Source organism: Mytilus trossulus, chromosome 3, assembly GCF_036588685.1.
Source record: "Mytilus trossulus isolate FHL-02 chromosome 3, PNRI_Mtr1.1.1.hap1, whole genome shotgun sequence".
Classification (NCBI taxonomy): domain Eukaryota; kingdom Metazoa; phylum Mollusca; class Bivalvia; order Mytilida; family Mytilidae; genus Mytilus; species Mytilus trossulus.
This window is the reverse complement of record NC_086375.1, coordinates 56900494-56918727: the sequence shown is the minus strand read 5'-3', so window position 1 is coordinate 56918727 and position 18234 is coordinate 56900494. Positions and strand designations below refer to the sequence as shown.

The 18234-nt window shown below is 31.2% G+C and overlaps 1 protein-coding gene across 4 annotated transcripts in view; it reads right to left on the bottom strand.

The window, feature by feature from the left end:
- Positions 1-18234, bottom strand: part of LOC134711928 (lysosomal-trafficking regulator-like) — a 68448-nt gene that overhangs the window by 49915 nt on the left and 299 nt on the right. For 2 of the 4 annotated variants that reach the window (XM_063572943.1, XM_063572945.1), the window contains exons 2-3: positions 13730-13919; positions 12631-12710 (exon numbers count right to left, since the gene is read on the bottom strand). In XM_063572943.1, the coding sequence (XP_063429013.1) occupies positions 12631-12710; positions 13730-13804 (155 nt within the window). In that variant the 5' untranslated portion in view covers positions 13805-13919. Of the gene's footprint in view, positions 1-6034; positions 6210-12630; positions 12711-13729; positions 13920-18234 lie in introns of those variants that run through there. The other 2 variants (XM_063572947.1, XM_063572946.1) reach the window with 2 other exon arrangements.

The window sequence follows — 18234 nt, the reverse complement described above, 5'->3', positions numbered from 1 at the left end:
AGTCATCATTGTGTAACAATTTTAAAAGGAACAATTTAACAGAACACAAAAACTTCTATCTACAAACACATGCATTGATTCGTGTGTCTGCAAAAAAAAGCTTGTTTTTAGTCCCTTTTTGGCCCCTTATTCCTTAACTGTTGGTGCCATAACCCCCAAATACAATCCAAACCCTCCTTTTGTGGTATTGACCATTCTTGTAAACTTTCATAGATATCCATTTACTTAAACTAAAGTTATTGTATGGAAACCAAATATGTCTTCAGACAATAAAGACGACAACACAGACAAGGCCAACCACAACATCATAGCATTATACAAACCGCCAAAAAAAATTGGGGTCATATGAAAACTTATGTTTGAATATTATTGGAAGCAGTCACGGCCATGCAAGCATAGTGGATAAATATATGCATGACTTAATGGAGAATAATAAGAGCTAAGTATGATTTTTACTCCTCAGTCCGGGCACAGAAACTTTTACGGAAAGCAACCTTTCTAAAAGGGTCTTCAAGGACATACTGTAAATCATAAATACCCATACTTAAGCTTTTCAAAGTTGCACTGCTACAGAAATATTTATTGTACATTGTACTATTGTCACCAAGGTTCCTCCAGAGCACTGTAAGATAAGGGGGAGCTAACTCGTATGTGCTGGAACCAAGGGACAGGGGGTCAGTCTATCGCTAGACTTAATGTTCTGATAGGCATAGCTAAAACGCAAGGAAGGTTTTCATAATTTAATTACTGTAACAATTTAAACGAATGATGATAACAAATCAATTAGTAAACAATTCCAAAGAATAATAATAATCTAATTAAAGTACAAAGTATCAAATCTAAATATCAAATCCCAAGTAAAACTATTTCTCTTTAAAATGTAAAATATAAAATAAATGCCAAAATTACTAAATCATAAAATATACTTAATCTCAAATTCAAAAATGCAAAGTCTCAAAATAAAAGCTTCTCAAAAGTATTTTCTAATTTTAAAATTTATGAGTCAGAGATAAATTTAGTCTCACACTACACAGTCAACTGGTAGACTGGTAGACAGTCTTATAGGGCCAGTATAATGACATGAGTAGTGTGAGGTTACGCTTCCGAAACACTGATTGTTATCTTAAAAATTCCCAAAAATAAAAGGTGAGTCAAAAATACATTTTTGTCTAAACACTACAAAGTCAACTGGGAGACTGATCGACAGTCCTACAGACCCAGTATAACAGACTTTAGCAGTGCAAGGTTAGGTTTCCGAAAGGTGACTGCTTTTCCTAAATTTCACAATGCTATTTATAGTAAAACCTGAAATAGCTCTACTTGACACGAGATGTTAATATTACTCTCATTAGTAAAAATAGACTTTAATTAACAAAGCCTAATCCTAGTGACATATGCTAATTACAATTAAAATAAAGTGCTTTGAGCAAACTGTGACATTTCGAGTACTAATGCCACAGCATAGGTAAAGTTAATTAAACAGATTAATTAAAACTTTTACAAAATACAAACATTAAATTTTCTTTCATAAAATAAAACATTTTTTTTATCCAAAATAACACTAACACAAATTTAAGCCAAATAACACACCATGACATATTCCCCCCTACTCCAATATGTTTGTCCCCAAACATGATATATACATTCACATATTAACACCTTAAAAATAGTCTTTATGCACTCCAATAAACTATATATAACCTGGCGCCAAAATATATACTTATAATATATAGCAACAACTATGTATTTCAACTTGCTAGCTCCCAGCAACCTATATTCCATGTGTTTAACAGATGAAAAATAAAATAACATTCTAGTAATCCAAAATTCAAATTGATGTAGTGAAAAGAACCAACAGGCGTGCACTCCTACTAATTCCTAGAACCACAAAAAAATAAAGATAGAAACTGATTGTTTTTCTAAATCCTGCTGTCTTGGAAGGTTGCTATGGTATTACATAATAAGCACCATCATGATATTCACAAATTTCTAAATGATCTGAGTTAGTAATGTCAAAGTTCTGTTCTTGTAAACTGTTTTTGCTTTGTTGTTTCACAAAAGTTCAATCCTATAAATAAGCTCTAGCAAGTAATGTTCAAAATTATTAATTTCTGGTAAGATGTCCAAAAGTTAAAGCACTTTTTCTCCGATTATTGCAAACACCTGTCGAAGGACACCTATTGCATCCTTGCTCGTTGATCCGTGCACTGCTGCAGTGGCGGCTAGATGACGCAACTGACGTCGACCGATACAGCTCCAAGATGGTCTACTGTCAAAAAAACAGCTCACTCTATGATTCTCCAGTCCAATCTACACAAAGCTCCTCTCCACTATTGTAGTAAACTGGAAACCCACTGTTCCTGGTATTACACTGGATAGCCTGGCACATCTGTCTTTTTGGCAGCACCATCCTTTTGAAATCCTTTTTCTACCCATGATGATATTTCTATTCCAATTACCAAACTGAAACTTAAAGTATTTTTGTCAGTATATTGTTTATGTTCTATTCTCTACCTTAAGTTACTCATCATATTCTATTAATTACGCAAATAAAATCTCTCCTGAACTAAATGTTAAATTCTCTCTACTATGAGTCAAATTTCCAGATCGTATAAAATTATTTGCACAAGTACAGTTTCTCCTGAACTGAATTTTAACTCCTGTAAAGTTTTTGCACAAACAAATATTTATTTAAAGTTAACAGATTCACACCAAGAATCAACATACATCTATACTTTTCACTTAAAAGTTATTAAAGTGTATTATAATAGGCAAGATGTACTTATCTTTTAGTTATGTGTTGTTTAATCTGCAACTTGTCTTTCCTGCTACTGGTTCTCTCTTCCTCTCATTGTTTCTCCTTCTGTTGTCTCAATTTTGAAATTTTAAAGTTTTAAATAATTTTGAATGAATTTTGCCAACCTACATTCTAGCTATGCAGTTTCAGAATCTAATTTGTATCATGCCTCGGGTCAACTCCGCCATATCTGTCACCAAGGTTCCTCCAGAGCACTGTTAGATAAGGGGGAGCTAACTCGTTTGTGCTGGAACCAAGGGACAGGGGGTCAGTCTATCGCTAGACTTAATGTTCTGATAGGCATAGCTAAAACGCAAGGAAGGTTTTCATAATTTAATTACTGTAACAATTTAAACGAATGATGATAACAAATCAATTAGTAAACAATTCCAAAGAATAATAATAATCTAATTAAAGTACAAAGTATCAAATCTAAATATCAAATCCCAAGTAAAACTATTTCTCTTTAAAATGTAAAATATAAAATAAATGCCAAAATTACTAAATCATAAAATATACTTAATCTCAAATTCAAAAATGCAAAGTCTCAAAATAAAAGCTTCTCAAAAGTATTTTCTAATTTTAAAATTTATGAGTCAGAGATAAATTTAGTCTCACACTACACAGTCAACTGGTAGACTGGTAGACAGTCTTATAGGGCCAGTATAATGACATGAGTAGTGTGAGGTTACGCTTCCGAAACACTGATTGTTATCTTAAAAATTCCCAAAAATAAAAGGTGAGTCAAAAATACATTTTTGTCTAAACACTACAAAGTCAACTGGGAGACTGATCGACAGTCCTACAGACCCAGTATAACAGACTTTAGCAGTGCAAGGTTAGGTTTCCGAAAGGTGACTGCTTTTCCTAAATTTCACAATGCTATTTATAGTAAAACCTGAAATAGCTCTACTTGACACGAGATGTTAATATTACTCTCATTAGTAAAAATAGACTTTAATTAACAAAGCCTAATCCTAGTGACATATGCTAATTACAATTAAAATAAAGTGCTTTGAGCAAACTGTGACATTTCGAGTACTAATGCCACAGCATAGGTAAAGTTAATTAAACAGATTAATTAAAACTTTTACAAAATACAAACATTAAATTTTCTTTCATAAAATAAAACATTTTTTTTATCCAAAATAACACTAACACAAATTTAAGCCAAATAACACACCATGACACTATCACTAAATGTTCAAGGTTGAAAAATGTTTTGTTTAGCAACTAATTCAAATCACTAAAAAATAAGCTGTCATTTATTTATAATCAAACTAGTTTATCTACTGTGACAGTATTTGCCCTTCTAAATAATTAATCAAACCCTGACACAGAAGTTAAATTTAATAAATTTTCGTCCAGAAACAATCTGCATATTGACCTTAACATTATCTGTGTACTCTAAGTTATATAAAAGTTTAAGGTTGGTTTCACATTGCAACTTTTTGAAACTCTGTGTCAGCATAATTTTACAGGTTGTTCTACATTGCAATTACTGATGAAATCATTCACAAACATAAGAAGGATATGTCTCTCCATTAATTGTACCCCTTGAACTTAATATTTAAAATTTAAAAAGTATGTCTCCAAATAATACATCAATACATCAATATTTAATATTTAAAAATTATTGGTCTAGGTAGTAATAAGATTGATTTATGTACAATAGGTATATATTATAAAGATATTGATTCATATTCAGCAGCAATCCATTTAGATAACATAGGATGATAATATGACATAAATGCTTCTAACCAACATGATAAAGATAACTCTTCATAATAGACCCAAAAAAATGCTTTGCTGAGCAAAGCCTGATTCGACTGCAGAGATCGATTAACCCAATTACCCCAAATCTCAATTCAAGCAGTCCCTTTGTGATTTGTACCCTTGCAGTATAACTTAAAGAGATCCATACACTTAAACACAAGTTATTGTCCTTAAACTACAAAAATGCTTGTGAAAGGCCCCTTTTGGTCCCTCATTCTTAAGCTGTTGGTATCATAACCCCCAATATCAATCTCTATTTATTATATATGAATACAAAAGAATATTTGCAGTCATATAAAAACAAAGAAATAGTTTTATGCAAAAAGAATAATCATTTTGTTTTCTTAATTGACTATATATGTGGCATTTTTGGGTAATCTCCTTCAATTATTTCCATAAAAAGTTTATATTAAAATTGCATATATAAGCTAGCAGTTATAATGCATTTCAGTATGTATTTTTTCTCTTAAATTTTTTGTTGTTGAAAAAAATGTTAAAAGGTTTATTTTCCTGTTGTTTTATGATGACTTTTAGTGAAAAAAAAACCTAGTTTTATAAAGTAAATGATCTATCTTACATATGATGGCCAGGTGATAGCAATTGTTCAGTCAAACCTTCAAATAAAGCTGAGTTAAATAAAGGAACCACACTAAAATCTATGCTCTTCACTGAAGAAACAATACTGAATAAGGGAGGTAACAACTTTTTCTATTTTTATCTGTGACATTTTTTTTATTTGTTACATGAAGTTTACACTTTTCCCTTCTTGTTCCTAATTCTGATGTGATGAATCAATGATAGGGAGAACGTTACTAATTTTACGACAACATAGTACAATAATACTGTATGATCTACCTGGTATCATAAGCCTGCAACAAGAATGTGTCCATAGTACATGTCTGCCCCACTCTCACTATCATTTTCTATGTTCAGTGGACCTTGAATTTGGGGTAAAAAATCTGATTTGGCATTAAAATTAGAAAGATCTTATCATTGGGAACAGTTTCAAGTTGATTGGAGTTCAACTTCATCAAAAAATACCTTAATCAAAAACTTTAACCTGAAGCGGGACAAAAGGACAAACCAACAAACGAGAGGACTAATGGACAGATAAACAAACAAACAGATTGACAAACCAGAAAACATAATGCCCCTTTTCTATCGTAGGTGGAGCATAGAAAAGTTTTCCTCTTAATACTTATGAATGAAGTGACCATAAGCAGGATGATATTTTCACATATATCTGCCATTGAAATAGGACTGTTTTCCTTTTCTTCAAAGTTTTGTCATACAAATCCTTTTTATCTCATTGATAAAATATACTCATTAAATATCTGACAATTTTTTTCTTCTCTTTTTTTAACTAAGTTACAAACTGATTTTTAGCATTTTTTTTTTCATAATTTTTTCAAATGAATAACAATCTATATATATTTAACAGGTTGAATTGAAAGAACTTACCTGTTTCTAGTAGTTTTTAACTGCTCATAGATAACACTTTATATAGTGTACTTCACTTTTATAAACTTAAATAATTAAACAGCTACTGACCGAAAGGTAAAGTTTACAGAGACAGTTATCAGATGTCAGTGGTGTCTGATATCATCCAGATTACAGGTCAATATACCTATACATGTACCGTACTATTATAAACAGGAAATCAAAATCTTTAAAAAAAATAATTAAATATGCTTTCCTTCCTTACTGTTTTGTGACCCTGAACGTTGATATACTGTACTACATGTAATTGAAACAGTATAAGGGATTTTATATATATGTAGCACAGGTATAACCCAAATATTTATTCATAATAAATATGTAAACATTTTAAATGGCAAACGTTTTATAAGATCTAAAAAAACAAGGCCATTCAAGTACGTGTCTATCTATAAGCTATCTACGTATATTTTGTATACATTTCTTTTTTACATCATCAACAAACATCATACATAAACATCCTTTACGCAGACAAAAAACCCATTATTCATGAACCAGTGCATGTTATACTGTATGTTATTTGATTGTTAATGAACTTTTTTATATATACAGTATAGGGATTTTTTCTTTATATACAAAATGTGTACCTTCAAATTTAAATTATTTTTTATAACAGATTTTCAAATTGAGAAGTATTTCTAACAAGTGTAAAACCAGATGCTCCGCAGGGCGCAGATTTATACGACCCCAGAGGTCGAACCTTAAACAGTTGGACAAGAATAGACACAACATTTAAGCTTGATACAGCTCTGAATTTGGATTGTGATTAAATAGTTTACACAACATAGGTTTCTGACACATAATCATTAATGTGGTCTAAAAACTTAAACTTAAAAACCTAAAAATTTTAAATTGGACATTTACCTATTATGGTCCAATATCAAAAATCTAAATACATGATTAGATTCAGCATATCATAAAACCCCAAGAATTCATTTTTTGATGAAATCAAATAATGTTCAATCTTAGACCCTTAAGACTTCAATGTGGACCAATTTGATAAGCGAGCCCACATATCAAAAATCTAGATACATGGTTAGATTAGCATATTGAAGAACCCCATATATATCTAGTTTTTGTTGAAATCAAACAAGAATCTAAATACACAGTTAGATTTGGCATATCAAAGAACCCCAATAATTCATTTTTTTATCAAATCAAACAGAGTTAAATTTTAGACCCTTTTGGACCCTTATTCCTAAACTGTTAGGACCAAAACTCCCAAAATCAACCCCAACCTTCCTTCTGTGGTCATAAACCTTATTTTAACATTTCATACATTTCTGTTTATTTATACTAAAGTTATAGCGCGAAAACCAAGAAAAAAGCTAATTTGGGCCCTTTTTGGCCCCTAATTCCTCAACTGTGCGGAACAAAACTCCCAAAATCAATCCTAATCTTATTTTTATGGTCATAAACCTTGGGTTTAAATTTCATAGATTTCTATTTACTTAAACTAAAGTTATAGTGCAAAAACCAAATGTCTTCGGACGACGACAACGTCATACCAATAAAAAAAAAAAATGAAAAAAAGACATGTAAAGGTGAACAGACAGTCTATTTAATTATGAGGCACACAGATCTCAACTCATATTTGAGTAGCCTCGATGGACTAGTGGTCTACTACTGTAATCACTAGCCAGTCAACTGAGGTTGTGAGTTTGAACCCCACTCATGTTGGTGCATTCGACTCCAATCTTAATTGACTATGATTGTCAGTTTTCCTATCTAAGGTGAGTGGTTTTCTTTGGGCACTCCCGCTTCCTCCATTATCATGCAATAGCCAAAAAGTGGCACTTAAAAGTGGCCCTTAGAAGTGGTGCTTAAAACACCAAAAATCAATCAGTCTATTTTTGAATTTATAATTACTATTGCAAAATTTTTGTATAAGGCATAGACTAATTAGATAGGTGTGCAAGTCAATAATCTAACTTCATTGGAATCTGTAATTCATGCAACCTTCAATTTAACCCTTAGCTGGAGATGGTTGAGAAAAGAATGATGACATTGAAAAGTTAATAAATTTGGAACAAACTTTTGTATGTTCTAAAGCAGATATGAATTAGAGTCATATCCGTGAATCTAATTTTCACAGTAGCTGGTTTTAAATACACTTTAAATGCTTAAATTTGGAACATTAATTTATTTGAAAATGCTAGAGTAAACTTTTTAAGTCACAAAGTCACAAAAGTGTTCTTAATTTTACTACTAAACAGGAAGTCTGTAAAAAGATTATGCTACTGTACACGTAAAGGCTTCAAACTTTTCAATTACAGACATTACCTGTGTGCCGTTAGCAGGAAGAAATAAATGGGGAATGTGTCCATTGGACACAGATAATGGCCATGCTTGTATACAAAGTTATAAAGGGACATAACTTGAGAACAGTTAAAGTGATGCCACCAAAATTCAAACTTGATTTGAGTTTTGTGGTAATAAGCATTGGGCCATAATAAATAAAAGGTTTGTTTGCCCAAACGCTACCTACCCAGAAAAAAGCTCTTTTTTTTGCAACAATATCTACTCATTTAAATACATCATAAAATATTAAAATGTAAAAAAAAGTGCTTGTTATCACTGACAATGACTGAATGGTAAAGATTGTTTTAATCTATCAGTTGGTAGTAAAAGTGAATATACATTGTATATTGTATAAAACAATGATTTAAGTTGATTCAACTACTAATCCGGATAAAGAAAGATAACTCCAATTGAAATCCAATTGGAATTTCTTGCTATTGCACAATATTGTGCAATTAGATATTTCTTGCTATTGTGCAATACTGTGCAATTGAAAATATTTGATATTGCACAATACTGTGCAATTGAAAATTTCTTACTATTGCACAATACTGTGCAATCGAAGATTTCTTGCTATTGCTGAATTTATAACTGTGCAATTGAAAATTTCTTGCTATAGCACAATACTTAATATAGTAATTTTGGATCCTGATTTGGACCAACTTGAAAACTGGGCCCATAATCAAAAATCTATGTACATGTTTAGATTCAGCATATCAAAGAGGCCAAAGAATTCAATTTTTGTTAAAATCAAACTTAGTTTAAATTTGGACCCTTTGGACTTTAACATGTAGACCAATTTTAAAACCAGACCAAAAATTAAGAATCTACATACACAGTTAGATTTGACTTATCAAAGAACCCCAATTATTCAATTTTTGATGAAATCAAACAAAGTTTAATTTTGGACCCCGATTTGGGCCAACTTGAAAACTGGGCCAATAATAAAAAATCTAAGTACATTTTTAGATTTAGCATATCAAAGAACCCAAAGGATTCAATTTTTGTTAAAATCAAACTAAGTTTAATTTTGGACCCTTAGGACCTTAATGTAGACCAATTTGAAACGGGACCAAAAATTAAGAATCTACATTCATAGTTAGATTCGGCATATCATAGAACCCCAATTATTCAATTTTTGATGAAATCAAACAAAGTTAAAAATTTGGACCCCGATTTGAGCCAACTTGAAAACTGGGCCAATAATAAAAAATTTAAGTACATTTTTAGATTCAGCATATCAAAAAACCCAAAGGATTCAATTTTTGTTAAAATCAAACTAAGTTTAATTTTGGACCCTTTGGACCTTAATGTAGACCAATTTGAAAAGGGACCAAAAATTAAGAATCTACATTCACAGTTAGATTCAGCATATCAAAGAACCCCAATTATTCAATTTTTGATGAAATCAAACAAAGTTTAATTTTGGACCCTTTGGGCCCTTTTTTCCTAAACTGTTAGAACCAAAACTCCCAAAATCAGTCCCAACCTTCATCTTGTGGTCATAAACCTTGTGTCAACATTTCATAGATTTCTATTAACTTAAACTAAAGTTATAGTGCGAAAACCAAGAAAATGCTTATTTGGGCCCTTTTTGGCCCCTAATTCCTAAAATGTTGGGACCAAAACTCCCAAAATCAATCCCAACCTTCCTTTTGTGGTCATAAACCTTGTGTTAAAATTTTATAGATTTCTATTCACTTTTACTAAAGTTAGAGTGTGAAAACTAAAAGTATTCGGACGACGACGACGACGCAGACAACGACGATGACGACGACCACGAAGCAGACGACGACGCCAACGTGATAGCAATATACGACGAAATTTTTTTCAAATTTTGCGGTCGTATAAAAAGCATTGTGTTTAAGATTCATATAGTATAGTTGATTCAAACTGATGTTAGAGAACAGAAACAAAATATTCTGCATTTTTTTTTCATTTGTAAAGGGCATACCTCTATAACCGTAAATATGATGCCACCAAAATACAAACCTGATCTGAGTTATGTAATAATATTTGGTAGAGATGAAATAAAGTAAGAGAAGGGAAACCAAAAATTCAGCAATTTTTCAATTTGTAAAAGGGCATACCTTTAAAACAGTTAATAAGATGCCACCAAAATTTAAACTTGATCTGTGTTTTGAGGTTATAATTTTTGTGTATTTAAATTCATAAAGTAAGGTTGAGGCAAACTAAGTTAGGGAAAGGAAACTAAAAATTCAGCAAGATTTGCATTTAAAAAGGGGTATAACTCTAGTCTTACTAGAACAGTAAAAGTGTCGCCACCTAAATACAACCTTGATCTGTGTTATGTAATAATCAGCATTGTTTATAAGTTTCATACTATTTGGAAGAGGTAAACTACAGTGAGAAGGGAAACAAAAAATTCAGCAATTTTTCTATTTGTAAAGGGGCATACCTCTAAAACAATTAATATGATGCCATCAAAATTCAAACTTGATCTATGTTTTGTGGTTATAAGCATTGTGTATAAGCTTCCTAACATTTGGTTGAGGTAAACTAAAGTTATAGAAGGGAAACAAAAAAATCAGCATTTTTTTCAATTGTACAGGGTCATACTTCTAAAACAGTAGATGTGATGCCACCACAACTCAAGCTAGATAATTTATTTGTGGTTATAAGCATTGTGTATATATATTTATAACATTACATAATAGGTTGTATCAAACTAAGCTGGGGAAAAGAAACCAAAAATTCAGCAAGATTTTCATTTGTAAAGGAGCATAACTTTAGACCGGTACAAGTGTGGCCAACCAAATTCAACCTTGATCTGTGTTATGTAATAATAAGCATTGTTTATTTATAAGTTTCATAACATTTGGTTGTGGTGAACTAAAGTTAAGAGAAGTCAAACACAATTTCCGTTTGTAAAGGGGCATAAAAATGTCTCAGACATAGCAAAATGGTACAAAGCAACTGTAAAATTATTACAGACACCACAAATATTATACAACATTGTTGAAACATTAGGAATCATTTGAGTCCAAAAGCCATTTGAACACTGATGTGGCAGGGGCATAAGAATGACTCCGACATGGCAAAACGATACATATCAACTTAAAAAAAATATTACAGACATCAAATATTATAAAACATTGTTGAAACAGGGAATGATTTGAATCAAGAATAATTTCATACTCTGGAAAATTGATAAGAAAATGTATGATGAAAATTAACCATACCAAAGAGGGTTTAACTTTCATTGATAATTCAGTATGAACTATCTAATCCCACTTAGCCATGCATGACTAACCCTCATTCATTTTGTTAGTTTTTCCGATACATTTCTTATTTTTTTTTATATAATTTAATTCATTTCATAGATTCAAATACTCTTAGTTTTGAACTGGCAGGAACATTTCTTCAGAGAAAAATTCTTTTGCTCACCTCTACAGATTAAAAATAGGGTCATCTTGGACATACCATAAATGTCTCCATATAAATTCAAATTTAGGTATGTGATTGTAGCCAGCTTCTATGTCACGTTGAAAAGAAGTGTAACTACCAGTATATTTAACTATCCCTAACCTAACTTTAATTACAGGTTATCAACAAATCGTCTTCCTGGGTAAGTATTTTGTTCATAGATCTTTAATCACTGAGGTTATGTTTTCAATGATTATAGGGCAAAATAACATATACATTGTATATCATATATATAAGTAAACCAGTATATATTATAAATGATTCACAGCTTTTTTTCAAAGTGATTATCTGGGGAGTGAGTAAAAGACTGCATGTTCATGACACTATAATTTTCAGTTCAAGCCTTATTTGAAGAGTTGCCTAATCATACCTCCTTCCTTCAAATTTTAGGAAGGTGTTTTAATTTAAATTGACCTTTTGTCTTCTTGAGCCTTTCAGATGGAAAGAACTGAACATTTGCCATGAAGGAAAATGTTCTAGTGATAAACAGATATACTTAATTTCTATCTGGTAACTTTGCATATATACAAACAACAAAATGTAAAATCACTTAACAAAGTAGAGCCCAAAACACATCATTGGAAAATGCAAATACTGAATAATAGGTCAAAGTCTGGGTTTAATTTCTTAATCAACTATAATGTCAATGAATGCAAATTAATGAATTCAGATCATGTCAATGGAAATGAGGTGTAATAATGAGTTACTGAATAAATACCTGAGATAATGACAAACCATAATGACAGATCATAATGACCAGGTACAATGACGCATTAATTATTGGGGTTCATCACTATCTTACAATGACTTACTATATAATAGGTACATCTCCATTCTCATCAATCTCCTTACAACAAAGTGCTAAGAAGGTGTCCAAGGCCAAGCTTTTTATCTGTAATAAACACAGTAGTTTTAATAATCAATTGGTGACATTGACTTAATGATATTTGCTCCTAAAAATTCACAATAAAATTTATGTTTATTTTTTTCTTCTTCAAATTTCAAGTTCAAAAAATAATGTGTGTTTGTTTTTGATATACAAGCAACATTAAAATGTTTGGTCCCAAAAGAAGGCCTTCAGACTACATATTTGGGAAGAAAAAAGTTAAACTGTACACAAAGTTTGATATAATTAACAAGAACTTGAAATATTCGAAACTTATATGTCTGTTAAATAAATTAAGTCATATCTAGTGATTATTTCTACTAGATAGATCTCAAATAAACAGAAAATTGAAATGGATGTAGCAAACAAAATTTTCCAATATCTTTGTTTCAGAATGATGACATGTAATAATATATATTAATAACATTGAATTAAATCATTTCATCAGAATTTAATCATATGATCATGTTGAAGAGTTTAAAATAAATAATGTATACATAACATTAATTTTGTGACAAATTATTATGGACTTCACTTCATTTGACCATAAATTAATTCATGAGTTAACAAAATAAAGATATTAAAGAAACAGACTGTATCTAACTCAACACTTTTTCAACAATTATATACTGTAAATCAAAGTACTTTTGAAAATTAAAATAAAAGAACAGGATTTCAATACCCTATGTATAATTTTTGTAGAAAACTGGCAAGAATTGTACCTGTGAGAGTGCTAACAAGACTGGACAGACCGAAGCACAGATGGATGGATGGATGCCCAGTACATTAATGTCACCAACATCACATTACACAGGGGACAAAAATAAAGTATTAATAAAAACTCGTGAAAATATAACACTTGGGTCTTCTCTTACACATGTATAAATACATGATCAAGAAAATTGTGAAAAGAAATTGGGGCAAAGTCTTCTGAAATGGACTGAAAACACTAAATAAAGTTTTAGCAATAATAAGTTTGTTTACAGTAATTAAAATTAAATATTACATGAAAATAAAGCACCAACCTGTTCCTGATTTGGATGTTTTCTAGCACTACTGTAAATATCCCAAATTTCCTTTATACTCAGCTTAACTGCCATTTTGATTTGCTTTACTACACCTCTGTCAGCTTGTCTTCATTGATGAAGTGGTGTTAAAATGATTGAACTGGTCATGTTATACATGTCTCAGAAGTACAATTTTCTTTAAAAGTATCTACAATTACAATGACACAGTCACCTAAATAAAGTAGTTGAGATAATATATATATATATATAATAAACTTTTAACACAGAGGTTGACCTCACCTTTTTTGTAATTTTGATATGCAAATGTTGAAATTAACAAGAGCTGTCAGAATGACTGTAAACCGGATTTCTCAACATTTATTTGTGTCCTGGCATTTATCAATTTCACAAGGACCAAAACTCCATTTTTCAATATTTCAATTACCATAACTCCTGAACGGTAAAAGTTAAAATTGTCATTACTGAACTTCCATTTTGTTGTCCGTAACAACATATTAAAATTTTAAAAGCTTTGGTTGAACAGTTCATGAGTGAATGCATCAAAAACATTTGGCTGTCTCCTGCCAGCTGTACATCCCGGAATCAATTACCCATTTTTACATCGTAAAACCATTTCAAAATAGCATTACTTTAACATACAAGTTATGCTAATATCTTAAAGTGAATTCATGGTACATGTATACTGGCACTAGTGGCAGCCCTCTAAGATTGTACAATCACAGAACTTTCACAATTGGTCTAGACCTTTAGCCCAAATCTGCAAATTTGGAAACAGATTGGCAATTTAAAGATAATATAAAAAAGAAGATGTGGTATGATTGCCAATGAGACAACTATCCACAAATGACCAAAATGACACAATCATTAACAACTATAGGTCACCCTACGGCCTTCACCAATGAGCAAAGCCCAGACTGTTTTTCTATAGAAAGAAAACTTGGTGATTAATTGCATATTTCAAAATGTTTAAATAAGTATTTGTGTTTTTAAAATAATTTTTTCAAACTTGGCCATTTGAGGGGAGTTAACTCTTTAAGTAAAAAAAATTGTACTGGACTGATAGAGAAATTTTATTTTTGACTTGCAACAAGAAAACAACTTCAGTGAAATCATTTTTTAATTTTCATTTTCTTAAAGCACTGTATAAAACGTATTGACTCAAATTTATTTCAAAATTCTATAAAAAAAATCTCTTTTTATGCAGAAAAAAGTGTTTTTTCATTAACAATACAAGCAAATTTTGGAAATTTCGAATGTCCCTTAGATTGAAAACTAGCATGGTGCCCCAAACCTTTATCATATATTTGGAAAAGGCATAGAAAAATCTTTATTTTTGCAAAGTATAAAAAAAATCTATCCAAGGGAAAATATAACTATGATCTACCTTAATTCAATAAACCATGACTGAAGGTTCAGGGCTAAACAATATCCTTTCAAATGAGATGGGTAAATGCTAATACAACTGCATACCAAATACCATGGACTTATCATATGTTGTTACCCTTAAACAAACCCAAACATAAACATTAACTTGTAAACTATGTAAAAGTTTCAAAGTCAGTGAACCATGATGAGGGGACTATATATATAATCTCCATGGAAATGAGACTTGCAAATGCCAATAAATTTGCATACCAAGTACTGTATTATTGACTTAACATTAGCTATAGCGGTTCATCTTAAACTGATATAATTACAAACTAATATATATTAACTAAGCAAAAGTTAACAGCCTTAAACAGGTCAATAAAACATGATTGAGGGGATGGAGAACAATATTCTCTAAGGAAACGAGATGTGCTTATACAATCGCATACCAATTAACATTTGCCTATCACTAATGGATCATCTTGAACTGACCTAATCACAAACTAATACATGTTAACTAGACAAAAGTTTTAAAATCAATAAAACAATGACTGATAGGTGGAGCCAATTAATCTTTATGGTAATAATGAGATGTGCCGATGTTAATACAACTGCATACCAAATTATTAATACCTTTGACTTACCACTAGTGGTTTCCCATAAACTAGACCTAATCACAAACTAGTTCATTGTTGATGCCACTGCCACCGACCACAAGACCAAAAACAGCATAATATTAGATATTATCTAAATGTATGTTTCAATGTTTTACTTAATCAAAGCCAGAGGCGGATTTAGGGGAGGGGCCCCAGGGGGCCCGGGCCCCCCCTTTTTGGGAAAAAATTTGGTTGCTTATATAAGGAATCACTGAGGCGTGACTGGAGCGGCCCCCTCTTAGGTCAGTCAGTGGGCCCCAACTTATGAAAATTCCTAGATCCGCCACTGAAAGCCAGGCAAAAATCAGGATATGTGACTGTCAATAAGACAACTATTAGACAGAGTTATAGTATCACCATTTAACTTGGATCCAGTTGTCAAATTTTGTACACATTGTGTGCATTTTATTATACATTACAGGAATGTTTTTTTCTATTATATATTGCAGGAATGATTTCTTTTTCATTATACATGCATATAATACAATTATGGCCCGCTGAAGAGTTGATTATCCAAAATTGTCAACTCGAGTAAGGGTTATTCCACGAGGACTTAAGAAGAGAAATCATCAACACTAGAAAAATTCCCATCGTTTGTTTGGTCTTGTTTCTTTTTCACTTGATGGGCTTCCTGCAACTGAATGTGGCGTTGCCATTTTGTTTATTTACGTCTGTGACGTCATATTCATGGGAGATAATTTGTGAACATACATGTCTCAAGGAACTCAAAAGGTTATTACATGTAATAATTTGCTGGTAAATAAAAGGTGTATTCACATGCAGCGCTTGTGAATAATAGGTTTATTGGTTGTGAATTTTTAGGGTTATTCATCAATCCTTGCAATTATATGAAAATTAAATGAATTATTCCATGTTATTGATATAGAATTGTTTAAAATATATATGTACGGTATAATAATATAAATAATACTGACATAATCATGTGATTCTGTTACATTTAAGACATTAAGTAAACACAATTCTAAAGCAAAATAAATTGCTTAACTGAGTGCAGCCTGAAATAACAGCAAAAAACTCAATAGCTCTAAATTTAAACTTTGAATCCCCCCCTCTTTTTAAAAAAAAAGTATACAGATCATTTGACCATCATGAGAACCAAAAATGTATTACTATATACAGGAAATAATGATAATTATAATATCTTCGACATACCTGCCAACCTCTGAAACCTTTAAATAGGGAGATCTCCCACTCAGCTATGACAGCTGTGTGGGATTATATTTTGAATGAATGACATTTTCAAGTGAAAAATATGACCTGTTTATTTATCCATCTAAAAACACATATAAAAGTTAATAGATATACTTTATTTCTTTTAATATGGTTATATCCTGTACAAGTTGTGTTTGTTGGTATCTTTCCTTTGTCATCTTCTTTCTCATATGCATCCCATCAGCTATTCAATAATTTATCTCTGTTTCAAGTGTTCAACCATATTGTCACACATGGTGTTATATGTGTATGAACATTAACGTTTCATTAATTAAATGGAGTTCAATACATTTGTTATAAATTTCAATTCAAACATTGAATAGAAGTATAATTCTTTTATAAAAGTGCTTTATAATTATTTTTTTGGTCCTTAAGCATACAAAATCATTTAATTGCCTTCCTTTTTATTTATATTCTTTGTCCAATTTGTGTTTAATTTATATTGTTTCATCAATTCACATTATTTCAAGAAGGGTAACTTAAAACAGGATTAAACAGGGGAGATAACCCGAACTTTCTTGCACAATTGTTTTCAATAACACAAAGCTTGAGGCAAAAGTCGTTAATGATTGTTAATCAGTACTATGTTTGACACCCAAGCTATCTAGTGAAGCCATTTAATTTCACATGGTCTGTGATTTACAGGTAACAAAAACACTCATCAGTGACACCAAATTAATAAATGCTGAATTGTCATTCAAGGTTAAAATATCCAAAAGCCAGAGATTCTGTACTCCTGCGCCAAACATGAGGGTTGGCAAGTATATCTTTTATTTTACTGTTTAGTTTGTGTCTTAAAGACTTTAGTTAGAATACATTAATTACATTATAAAAAAGAAGATGTGGTACAATTGCCAATGAGACAACTATCCACAAAAGACCAAAATGACACAAACAATAACAACTATTAGTTTTTTGTATGAAATGAGTCGTCCCCTTGCTACCTAGCTGCGAAACAGTAGCTTTTACTCAGGTAAATCTGATTTTATTTTCTAACTATATGCGGACCGTCCGCAAAATCTAAAAAATACATAAAAAGGACCATAAGAGTTACCATTAGCAGCTGCATGCAACCTCGTCCAACTAATTATGACTTCCTACTCAGGAAGCCGCCCAGAAAAAAAATTAGCCTTGCCAGACATCATAATTATTTGGATTACATGCAACCATGACAATCTGATAATCATGAAGTCCTCATTTTAACAACAAGGGCATTTCTTCAAGACTGACTGCAGTTACCAGAAA